The sequence below is a fragment of the Epinephelus fuscoguttatus genome, linkage group LG7 (assembly GCF_011397635.1).
Source record: "Epinephelus fuscoguttatus linkage group LG7, E.fuscoguttatus.final_Chr_v1".
NCBI lineage: Eukaryota > Metazoa > Chordata > Actinopteri > Perciformes > Serranidae > Epinephelus > Epinephelus fuscoguttatus.
This window is the reverse complement of record NC_064758.1, coordinates 3,275,151-3,287,625: the sequence shown is the minus strand read 5'-3', so window position 1 is coordinate 3,287,625 and position 12,475 is coordinate 3,275,151. Positions and strand designations below refer to the sequence as shown.

The 12,475-nt window shown below is 43.2% G+C and overlaps 1 protein-coding gene across 1 annotated transcript in view; it reads right to left on the bottom strand.

Annotated features, from left to right (window-relative positions):
* mfn2 (mitofusin 2) overlaps positions 1-10,719 on the bottom strand; it is a 72,110-nt gene extending 61,391 nt beyond the window's left edge. Inside the window, exons 1-2 of the mRNA XM_049581660.1 lie at positions 10,422-10,719; positions 1,074-1,255 (exon numbers count right to left, since the gene is read on the bottom strand). Of these exons, the coding sequence (XP_049437617.1) occupies positions 1,074-1,251 (178 nt within the window). The 5' untranslated portion in view covers positions 1,252-1,255; positions 10,422-10,719. The remainder of the gene's footprint in view (positions 1-1,073; positions 1,256-10,421) is intronic.
* Positions 10,720-12,475: the final 1,756 nt, after the last annotated feature.

Below are 12,475 nucleotides of genomic sequence, written 5' to 3'. Positions count from 1 at the left end.
GATCTAGTCTTGAGCACTGAATGTAAGTATTCTTGGTTCTTACCTACAATTTGCACAAAGTGCAGTTACCTCTTATGGCCATAAGGTGCCATCTCTAATGCACATTTGTATGTTTGATGTTTATTATTTTAATGTTTCTGCCAACAGTGCTTGTTATTTTATTTGTTTAAAATAAAACTTGGTTAAATGATTTCAGTGTGTGTGTAAGTACTTTTTGAACATTTTGAGCACATTTTAACAATACTGCGATAATAATGATAACCGCGATAATTTTGGTCACAATAACTGTGATATGAAATTTTCATACTGTTACATCCCTAAACTCAAGACATACAAATCTCTCAATGCATACAGCTCTGTCACATTGCGGTCACATCCAGGAAGTTAAATACCAAGAATTGTCAAATGTTTTTTGTTTATTATGGACAGACATGCTGCTGAGCCAGCGACAAGGACACAGATGAAGCTCTTTAAGACATAAACAAGTCACACAACTATATACTGACAGCAAACTGCATTTCATGGCTTGGTTAGTATTAAGTTTTTTTCATTATTTATGCATTTTAGAACAATACCGCTGCCACCAGGTGTATGTAAATATAGGCTGAAATATTATTTCATGTTGTAACTGTAGCAACCTTAACAGTCTTTGTTTAGCTTTAAACAGTGGCCTTGGTGAAGGTTTTCTATATAAATGAAGGTTATCTTATTCTGTACTCTTTTTTTCTGACGTCCAACGGCACAAGACGACATTTATATTCTGGGTATCTCAACCTTTTCTCTCTGGTGTTCCCTTATTCAGTATGAGGCCAACAAATTAAACTGGCTCTAGATCACCATAAAGGGGTGCATGGGGCACCCTGGTAGCTAATTGGGTAGGGCGCGTACAATTAAAGTTGAGTCCTTACTACAGTGACCCCAGGCTCAAGTCTAGCCCGGGCTGTTTACTGCTACCTTCCTTGTCTCTCTTTCTCTAAATAAGGCACGAATGCCATTTTTTAATTAATAAAAACATAAATAAAGGGGTGCATGTGTGAAAAGGGCAAGAGGGCAAATAGCAGGTGGGAGGTTACCATCCAGAAATGAAGCACTCTCCTTAATGTAGGCCCCCAGCTGTTCAAAGATCCCGTTGATCTTCTTCTTTGCTGTGACAAAATGCTTGAGTGGCGATGCATTCACTTCCGCCATCAGTCTCTTATCCTTCTTGCCGTGGACTGTGTTGGTGTTGGGTCGTGGAAAAACCAAAGACATGGCACTAGGCAGGAGAAAAAAAACATCAAAAACACCCTTAAAAGCATGTCTGGCAGTAGCGTTTGACTGAAGTCTGAAATTCACTTGTCATCTTTGCATACTTAGGTTTGTTTCAGAGCTCCACAAGATTCTGTTCACTTCATAAACTAAGCACAAAAAGTAAGGACATTTGTGTTTGCTAGATTATTTCTTTGTTGTAAAAATGCTTCTTGGCAAGAAATCTTATACCGTTAGAAAGCCTGTTTATTTCCCGTTTAAATGGTGTCACATTTGTCAGGAACATGCATTGTGCATTCTTCTCTGCCAATGCCAAGCAGTTGTTGTTTTGTTGTTGTTGCTATTGATTCTTGTTTTAAGCTTCTGGTACCCCCAGGTGCTGACAATCCGGTGCCTGAATGGGACCGAACTCTATCCTCCAAGATAACAACACTTGGCCCCACAGAGCGGGGTTTATCAGACTACCTCCAGAATTTGGAAGTGGAGAGGATGGAATGGCCTGCCAGCAGTCCTGACCACAACCCTGTTAAACACTTATGGGATCAGCTTGCTGTTCATGCCAAAGTGACCAACACAATCACACTGGCTGACTTGCGACAAATGCTAGTTGAAGAATGGGATGCCACCCCACAGCAGTGTGTGACCAGGCTGGTGACCAGCATAAGGAGGAGGTGCCAGGCTGTTGTGACTATGTATGGTTCTTACACACGCTACTGAGGCTCCTATTTGTTACATGAATAAATTGTTAAATTGCCAATATGTCTTGTTTCTTCAGACTTCAATCATCCAATCAAACAAACAACACCAAACAAAAGTCAACAGCAAAAAAAAACAAAAAACAAACAAAAAAAAAGAAACAAGGCATTGCCAGAGAAATTTTTCACGGACACAACCCACATACTCAGCTCTGCTTCTCATCCCACAAATGCATGTTCCTTACAAATGTGGCTCCATTTAAGAAAGGGAAATAAACAGGCTTTCCAATGGAATGGCAAGAGGCATTGTTACAACAAAGAAATAATCTACCACACACAAATTTCCTTACTTCTTGTGCTTAGTTTATATGCTTCCCTTAGGTAACATTGTTAGAAATCACTCTGTAAACCTCCATTGTTGTGCAGATGATATACAGTTATATTTATTGATCAAGCCAGAATAAACAGATCAATTAACCTGGATGAGCTCCAATTTTCTTATGTTAAATTCAGACAAAACTGAAGTTACGCTCTTGGCCCCAAATATCTCAGAAACTCTCTATCTGAAGATACAGTTTCTCTGGATGGCATTGCTCTGGCCTCTACCACTACCGGAAGAAACCTCAGAGTAATATTTGATGAGAATGAGTCTTTTAATTCCCTTATAAAACAAATTCCAAGTACTGTGTTCTTTCATCTGCGTAATATTGCAAAAAATAGGCCTATCCTGTCTCAAAAAGATGCAGAAAAATTGGTCCACCCATTTTTTACCTCTAGGTTGGATTACTGCAATTCCCTATAATCAAGTTGCTATATTAAGTCCCTAAAAACTCTCCAGCTGATCCAGAATGTGGCGGTACATGTACTGACAGGAACTAAGAAACGAGATCATATTTCTCCTGTTTTAGTGTCTCTGCAGTGGCTCACTGTAAAATCCAGAATTTAAAATCCTTCTCCTCACTTGCAAAGCTCTAAATGGTCAGGCTCCGCCATATCTAAGAGGGCTCATAGTGTCATATTATCCTGCCAGAACATTGCACTCTGAGAATGCTGGGTCATGCATGGTTCCTTAAGTCTCCAAAAGTAGAACAGGAGCCAGAGCCTTCAGCTATTAGGCTCCTCTTCTGTGGAACCATCTTGCTGTTTCAGTCCGGGAGGCAGACACCGTCTCCACATTTAAGACCAGACTAAAGACTTTCCTCTTTGACAAAGCTAATACTTAGGACTGGCTCAGGCTTGCCTTGGACAAGACAAAATCATCTGTAATCATCCTTAGAATTTCAATGATGTCATCCTCAGCTTCGAGGAAGATCTTGAACCATGTTGCGTTATACCTAGATAACACTACTTGCCACTTGCAAATAGGGATGTCACGATTATAGATTTTCTTGGTATGATTATTGTCAGAGAAATAATCACGGTTTTACGATTCTTACGATTATTATGCATTAATTAATTTCACACTATAAATGTGTAAAATCACATGAACACTCCTTATAGATCTTTAAGTTTCATTTATTTCCATGTGCTCCTGCTTTTTCTTTTATCTCTCAACACAACAGTGATGGTTATAAGTACATGTGGTGACTATTTTGTTCATGTATGAAAATATACTGTAGTAGCCGTACAACCGGGCTTGGTAAGGTTGGAGTGTTTTTAAGTTGATGTAAAAATAAACGACGAGCATTTGTGAAATCCCGCACTTGTGTGGATGTGAGTTTCTGCCTGTCGTCTCACTCCAAAGAGCTACACGGACCCACAACCATTACAACCTCACGCTGTGTGGACACACAAACTGCAAAACTATCCATCAAACGTTTTTGAGACGTGCCTTAACTTGGCGCGTTGCACCGTAAGCCCAACTCGTATCATACCACTACGCCATTAATTGCAAATGACACACTAACATATAATTTTTTAATTCAGTGTTACATTAGATAAATTGAGATTGACGTATTTTAACCCAGTTATTGTGCATTTACCTTTACTTGTGAATGTAAAGCCGGGTGGTTGTCCCGCAGGTGTTGTATCATGTTGCTCTTGTTTGATCCTTTGGCCGCGACTTTTTTGCGGCATGTTTTACAAACTGGAAAGCCGTCATCAACAATGACCCCTTGGTCATTTTGCAATAGCCAAAATGATCCCACACGGCTGACTTTATCCGTTTTTTAGGGGGGAATAAGAACAGAAACCACTGATAAATACAGATGGCTCACTTCAGATATTCCCCTCTGTACCTGTGTTACGTGGGTTTCTCCACTGCCCCACCCCCTTAGGAGAGTAGCGATCCTTAGTCTAATCATTCCAATAGGAAAAGTGAACATGAGAACAGATAAAAACGAGCAGCAAAATAATGGATAGGGTTGCACCTAACGATTATTTTCTTTGTCGACTAATCTGCAGATTATTTCTTCGATTAGTTGACTAATCATTTTATCGAAAAATATGTTCAAATGTTGAAAAATGTTGGTCTGTCTCTCCCAAACCCCAAAATTATGTCATCTAATGTCTTGTTTCGTACTCAAGCCAAAGGGTTTTAGTTCACCATCATGGGAGAGTGTGTAAAGTAGGGCTGCACGATTCTGGAAAAAATGAGAATCACAATTTTTTGGCTTATAATTGAGATCACGATTCTCTCACGATTTTTTTCAACATAAATATTTACTGTGCTTATTTCCTGATACAAAAGGAAAAGTAACAAAAATTATAAATAAATAATAAAAAAAAATATCATGAAATAACAAAACCTATGATTGTGCCTAATACAAGAGACACAATGCACATAAATTCTGGTCAGCAGAGAGGGAACACTCCTGTTTTTTGCTTAAATGCAACAGCTGACAGCCTGACACTGACCGTAAAAACAATAAACTTTAGTCTCTTGTCTTATTTTACAGCTTTTGAACAATTTTAACAATAAATGTCAATGTTGAACAACATTTTTCTGAAGTAGGTATTCCAGGCCTGGAATTAAGTCATTTTTAGGACAAGGCCACTTTGGCCTTTGATACAAATTTATTGGGGCATCACGGCCAAAATGTGGGACACTAAGGCCTCCTCCGAGAACCGTCACCTTATCGTGGTGGAGGAGTTTGAGTGCCCTAATGGCTCGTCCCCCTGCAGGCCCACCACCCGCAGAGGGATCCAGAAAGGTTCGGTGCAATGTGGATTGGGCAGCAGACCAAGGCGGGGGCCTTGGCGGTCCGATCCTCGGTTACAGAAGTTGGCTCTTGGGACATGGAATGTCACCTCTCTGGCGGGGAAGGAGCCGGAGCTTGTGGAAGAGGTTGAGCGCTACCGGCTAGATATAGTCGGCCTCACCTCGACACATAGTTCCGGCTCTGAAACCCTAGTCCTTGAGAGGGGTTGGACTCTCTCCTTCACTGGAGTTGCTCCGGGTGAGAGGCGGAGGACCGGGGTGGGCTTTCTGATAGCCCCCAGACTCTCTGCCTGTACGTTGGGGTTTACCCCGGTAGACGAAAGGGTTGCTTCCCTGTGCCTTCGGGTCAGGGAACGGGTCCTGACTGTTGTCTGTGCTTATGCACCGAACATCAGTTCAGAGTACCCACCTTTTTTGGAGTCCCTGGGACGGGTGCTGGACAGTGCCCCGACCTGGGACTCCATTGTTCTGCTGGGGGACTTCAACGCTCACGTGGGCAATGACAGCGGGATCTGGAGGGGCGTGACTGGGAGGAATGGAATACCCGATCTGAACCCGAGTGGTGTTCAGTTATTGGAGTTCTGTGCAGGTCGCAGTTTGGCCATAACTAACACCACGTTCAAACATAAGGATGTCCATCGGTGCACGTGGCACCAGGACAACCTAGGTCGCAGGTCAATGATTGACTTTGTAGTCGTATCATTTGACCTGCGGCCATATGTTCTGGACACTCAGGTGAAGAGAGGAGCAGAGCTGTCAACTGATCACCACCTGGTGGTGAGTTGGGTCAGATGGTGGAGGAAGACGCCGCGCAGACCCGGCAGGCCCAAACGAACAGTGAGGGTCTGCTGGGAATGCCTGGCGGAAGAACCTGTCCAGATGATCTTCAACTCCCACCTCCGGGAGAGCTTCAACCACGTCCCGAGGGCAAAGGGGGACATTGAGTCCAAATGGGACTTGTTCCGCTCTGCCATTGTCGAGGCGGTGGTTGCGAGCTGTGGCCGCAAGGCCGCTGGGGCCAGTCGCGGCGGTAATCCCTGAACCCGCTGGTGGACACCAGAGGTGAGGGGAGCCGTCAGGCTGAAGAAGGAGGCCTACAGGGCATGGTTGGTCTGTGAGTCTCCGGAAGCAGCTGACGGGTACCAGTGGGCCAAGCAGAGCACAGCGGTGGCAGTCATGGAGGCAAAAACTCAGGCGTGGGAGGAGTTCGGTGAGGCCATGGAGGAAGACTATCGATCAGCTCCAAAGAGGTTCTGGCAAACCGTCCGGCGCCTCAGGGGGGGAAGGCGGCAACTTGCTCACACTGTTTACAGTGGGGGCGGGGAGCTGCTGACGTCAACTGGGGACATTGTCGGGCGGTGGAAGGAATACTTTCAGGAGCTCCTCAATCCCACCAACACGTATTCCAGTGAGGAAACAGAGACGGGGGTCTCGGGGACGGGTCGTCCAATTTCTGGGGCAGAAGTTGCTGAGGTAGTGAAACAACTCCGAAGTGGCGGAGCCCCGGGGGTGGATGAGATTCGTCCTGGATATCTCAAGGCTCTGGATGTTGTAGGGCTGTCCTGGCTGACACGCCTCTGCAACATTGCGTAGACATCGGGGACAGTGCCTCTGGAGTGGCAGACCGGGGTGGTGGTCCCCATTTTCAAGAAAGGGGACCAGAGGGTGTGTTCCAACTACGGGGGGATCACACTCCTCAGCCTACCCGGTAAGGTCTACTCCAGGGTGCTGGAGAAGAGGGTTCCGTCAATAGTTGAACCTCAGATTGAGGAGGAGCAATGTGGTTTTCGTCCCGGACGCGGAACCGTGGACCAGTTCTTTACCCTCGCCAGGGTGCTGGAGGGGGCATGGGAGTTTGCCCAACCAGTCCACGTGTTTTGTGGATTTGGAGAAGGCTTACGACCGTGTCCCCAGGGGCATCCTGTGGGGGGTGCTCCGGGAGTATGGGGTTGGTGGCCCCTTGCAAAGGGCCATCCAGTCCCTGTACCGAAGGAGCATGAGTCTGGTTCGTGTGGCTGGCAATAAGTCAGACCCGTTCCCGGTGAGGGTTGGACGTGGTCCTCCTAGCTCCATCGAACAGTGACCTCCAGCTCTCGCTGGGGCGGTTTGTAGCCGAGTGTGAAGCGGCTGGGATGAGAATCAGCACCTCCAAGTCTGAGGCCATGGTCCTCAGCCAGAAAAGGGTGGATTGCCCACTCCAGGTCAGGGGGGAGGTCCTTCCTCAGGTGGAGAAGTTTAAGTATCTCGGGATCTTGTTCACGAGTGAGGGTAGGATGAAGTGGGAGATTGACAGGCGGATTGGGGCGGCGTCAGCAGTGATGCAGGTGCTTAACCGGTCCATTGTGGTGAAGAGGGAGCTTAGCCAGAAAGCGAAGCTCTCAATTTACCGGTCGATCTACGTTCCAACCCTCACCTATGGTCACGAGCTCTGGGTAGTGACCGAAAGAATGAGATCGCGAGTACAAGCGGCCGAAATGAGTTTCCTCTGCAGGGTGGCTGGGCTCAGCCTTAGGGATAGGATGAGGAGCTCAGACATCCGGGAGGGACTCGGAGTAGAGCCGCTGCTCCTCCACATCGAGAGGAGCCAGTTGAGGTGGTTTGGGCATCTGGTAAGGATGCCTTCCGGACGCTTCCCTTGGGAGGTGTTTCGGGCATGTCCAACCGGGAGGAGACCTCGGGGCCGCCCCAGAACACGCTGGAGGGACTACATCACCTGGCTGGCCTAGGAACGCCTCGGGGTTCCCGCGGAAGAGCTGACGAAAGTGGCTTGGTAGAGGACTGTCTGGGTTTCTTTGCTGAGGCTGCTGCCCCTGTGACCCGGACCCGGATAAGCGGAGGACGAGGAGTACGAGTACGAGTACCAAGGCCAAAACCAATGGCGCAATAACAATATGTGCTAACTACATTGAATGAAGACAAAACAATATGTGTTGAAAAACTGTACTGAGTTTATTAAAACTGTAAACTGAAAATTTGACTTTTCCACAAAATGCTGTGTGATAGATTTTATTAAAATTAAATTACAATGTGAACATTTCATAATATTCATTGTTATTGTTATGATAAAATAAAGTCTAAATGGACTAAGGAAGATCAAAATTAAACATTTCAACACCATGCATTTGACAGGAGTATTCACCTCACATAGCCTACATATCTTTAATTATATAATTATTTATATGTCTCTATGGATATTTTTACATAAATCCCCAATATTTTATTTGCCTTTAAAAAAAATCTTCTTCCTTCATTTAATTTGACAATGTTTATTGTATTGTATTATGTATTAATTCTCTACAGGATCTTGTCTGTGTAATGTGTGTTCAATTTATTAAAAGACAAAAACAAAAAAAACGTCTTGGTGAACCCTGCAGCAAAGTGAACCCTATTCCTCAGAGAGGAGTGTCAGTACGTTAACTTGTTAGCCATAGCCTTGCTGTTTGTCATGTTAATGTTATCATCGGCAGCCCTGAATAGCTTGTAAAGCTTTAACATAGTTAACACATTTGTTATCGGCCCATGTGTTTACTGCTACAGAAAATTAATAAATCTTTGATTTATTTGCACAACGTTGCCTCTCTGTCGTCTTTTATCACGCTTGCTAACGCTAAGTTAACTTTACCAGCAGATCTGTATGAGGCACAAACTAAGGCTACAGTTAGCAGTGTGTTTACCCCCTGTCTCGCTGCTTTCCAAACTGCCAACCGGCTGTCACTCTGCATCATATGGTATAACACTGCGTCGTTGGGAGCGCTTGTTTTCATGCAAATGATGTCCCGACTCCTGGCATGGGTGGGGCTGGCAGAATCACCGTCATTGAAAAATTAGATCACATATGCATATAAATCGAGATCATGATTTTATTACGATTAATTGTGCAGCCCTAGTCCCTAGATTATGTTCACCAAGTTTCATGCAGATCAGTCAAACTTCCTAGGAAGAGATCGATTTTAAGTGTTTTTCAAAAAATTCAAAAAGGCAGAATATCTATATAACCTAAAGTTATGGGTATCTCTGTGCAAAGTTTCATGTCTCTATGACATACACGGTGTTGTGGCTGTCTTTTAATACTTCATCCACTGAGGAACTTAAAGCTCGTCTTTTTTGACGCGTCCAAAGATTTAAAGGGTCCATGATCAATTTAAAGTGCTTATTGTAACAAAAATCCAAAAATCAAAAAAGAGCCAACAAGCAGTTATAGCAAAGGGAAAAATAATACTAGATGAGTCTCAATGAATAATAATAATGATAACGGTGAGATGATAAGGTAAAATGACGGTCAACAAAAAATATTATAGCTTCTAGTCCCCTTTTGTGTTCAAAACTCCCACCACCACACACAATAAATCAAAGAAATAACCACACCCCCACAATGTGTCAACGCAATGACATCATCAACGCAATGATGTAACCTATGTAAAGAAACAGGCAAAAATATATTTTGGCTTCTACACGGGGCATGAGATATGCCCATTCAAAGTCTGCAATTTCAATCGGTTGCTATAGTGCCCCCCTTTGGCCAATTGATGTAATATTGCTTCATTTGCATCTTCCCATGACCCTCTACCACTGTGCCAAATTTCACATGGATTGACCAAGTCAGTGAGGAGAAACACATGGAACAGACACACCCACAGACACACTCACAGAGTTTTCGTCATTATACAGTAAGATAACAATATTAATAATATTTATTATTAGTAGTACAATCATTTGTGAATCCTCTCTAAAGGAGTAATGTATCTGACCAGCTGTTTTACTGGACTACAATAGAGTAGTGGAATTTGGGAGCGTGTCCACCTGAATGGTTAAGATGAACGCCCGTAGGCTATTGACGTTAGCAGTGACCTTTAACACAGTTTCAGGATAACACTGTAGGCAAGGTCTGAATGACCTCCTTTGCTCGTTTCAAAACCGGGCAACTTTAACTTGCTAAACCTAACAGTAACACAAACCCAAGTTGAAAAACGACACAGACACTATCAGCTGAAGTCTATTAAATTGACGTTAATTAACATAAGCGCAAGGTAGCTTTTTTAAGATGGATGTCATAAAGCTGTTTAACATTAAGTCCCTTATGTTGCAAATCTACCGTTAGCTAAAGTCTCTTACATCAGTCTTATGTCCGTCAGTCCTTATCCCCTGTTATTAACGTTTAATGGCTGTGACAACGCACTGGGCTGGAACAAGTGCGTGCTAAATTGCAAGCTAACTAGCCACCCGGTGAAGTTAACTGAGATAAGCAGCTAGCTAGAGTACTACGGTAACGTTAGCCCGCCGAACAGACTTCAAAAAAAATATTTCGGTCAGCGACTTACCGTTGATAGGGGTCGTTTCTCACAAATAATCCTCTTGCATCCTGCCCCCTCGGCTTTTGAAATATCCACAAGCTAACTAGCTAGTAACGTTACTACGCGACTGATAGCTGGTAATAAGCGTTAGCTATCTATGCTAAGTGAAGGGGGCGCCGCCGTGTGTTTCACGCGAGGGAAGGCTTATGAGGCTTGATAACTAGCTGTTTTTGCAGCACGTCGTATCAACGGATTAGCAGCCACTTTGGTATTTCCTTGAGATGTTGGGCTTTCTTTTTCTTTCTTTTTTGAGTTTTAATTACGGTTGGCAAACCAGCTTTAAGGTGCATTACTGCCACCTACTGGACTGGAGTGGGAAGAAGGGGATTGGCAGGAAACAAACAAAAAGACAGTGGCTAAATTCCCTCTGTCATTCCTGTTACTCTTAAATAGTTAAATAGAGGCTATGTATATTCCTTGATGTCCTTCCAAGTAGATTCCCTAATGTAATATTTTGCTTTTCTTCAGTTTGTCTTGTTATTAACGCCTTCTTTCTTCTTCATATCTGTTGCTGTCTGTTAGTAAGTTACATGTTTAACTGTTTCCAGTTCATTACAGTTTGAACATAGTTCAGTAGGATGCTGCCCTATTTTATGAAGAGTGTGATTTAATCCAGTATGTCCTATTGTCAGATGGGTAATGATCATCTCTTCCTCTGGGCTCCCGCTGCGTAATTTACCAGCACCTACATGTTTTTGAATACTATAAAGATGTCTCCCTGTGTCACTGAAGATCCAATATCCCTGCCAGGTTTTTTGCATAAATAGTCCTTTATAATACTTTTGCTCCCAACAATCTTGGAGAATGGCTTAAGTAAGGTGTAACCTGCTCTGCCCTTGCAGATTAATCCAATATGTCAACATAAACTTGACTCTCCTCATTTGTAGCAGCTTTCCCACATTTCTACTTGTAACATAGATATCAGTGATGTTTTATTGTTTTTATTTATTGATATTTATTGTACTGTTTTTATACACCTTTTTATACCTTTGATTCACACCTTGTGGTCTTATGTACTTTCAGGATTTTTCTTGTGTCAGTATGTGTGCTGTGATTTGTGTTTTGTTTTTTGTCGTTCTTGCTCCTGTTGCTGAGGACATTTTAAATTTCCCCCCGGGGATTAAATAAAGTATATCTATCTATCTATCTATCTATCTATCTATCTATCTATCTATCTAAATGCTCTACTACAAATCCGGATGGCTTGAGCCTGTTCCACATCAAGCTTTTTAGGCTTGGTTCTGCTGCGGACATCAACACATCCATGGCCCAAGACTGCTTTCATGAGAGCCCAATAAATGTTTAATAAAGATGTTTTGTTTGCCCCCAAGTCCCTTCCTGACAAGCATCACAATATATTATTGATCTTTTTGCATTTGTTTTTTAATTTTTCAGGATGTTGACACCAGGTGAGTTTTTCATCCAGCAGAACTCCACGAAATCTAATTACTTTCACCTGCTCAACTTGTCCATATAGTTTCAGTTGTACTGGTTTATGGCGCTTAGTGAAGCATATTACCTGTGATTTTTCAATAGACAGTTTAAATCCCCATTTGTTTGCCCATTCTTCAACTTTTTTAAGTACTCCACATATCGACCCCTGACCCAGAGTGCTCTGTCATCAGCATAAAGCGACTTTCCTATGCTATTGTCAGCTTGTTTTGAGATGTCATTAATCAGTATGTTAAATAGCAATGGACTGCACACACTATCCTGTGAGGGTACCATTTTCCACTGACTACTTACTGGAATATTCTGGGCCTGTAACTTGATGGATAAGATGAATCTTTACCTGTTTGAGTATTGGTACACTAACTGACTGTTTCCATGTTGATGGGATTGTGCCTGTATTCCATATCATTTTGTCTTTCATACGAGCTAGCATGCTGTAGCAGGTATTGTCTTTTCCTGTCGAGGTTTGCCGCACATTAGAAAGAGCTCTCCTTTATTCAAATAGATTAAATGGTAAATCTAAATCTTCTCCTGTTGAAGCCCTTCTTTCTGTGATTCTTGGATTTTGT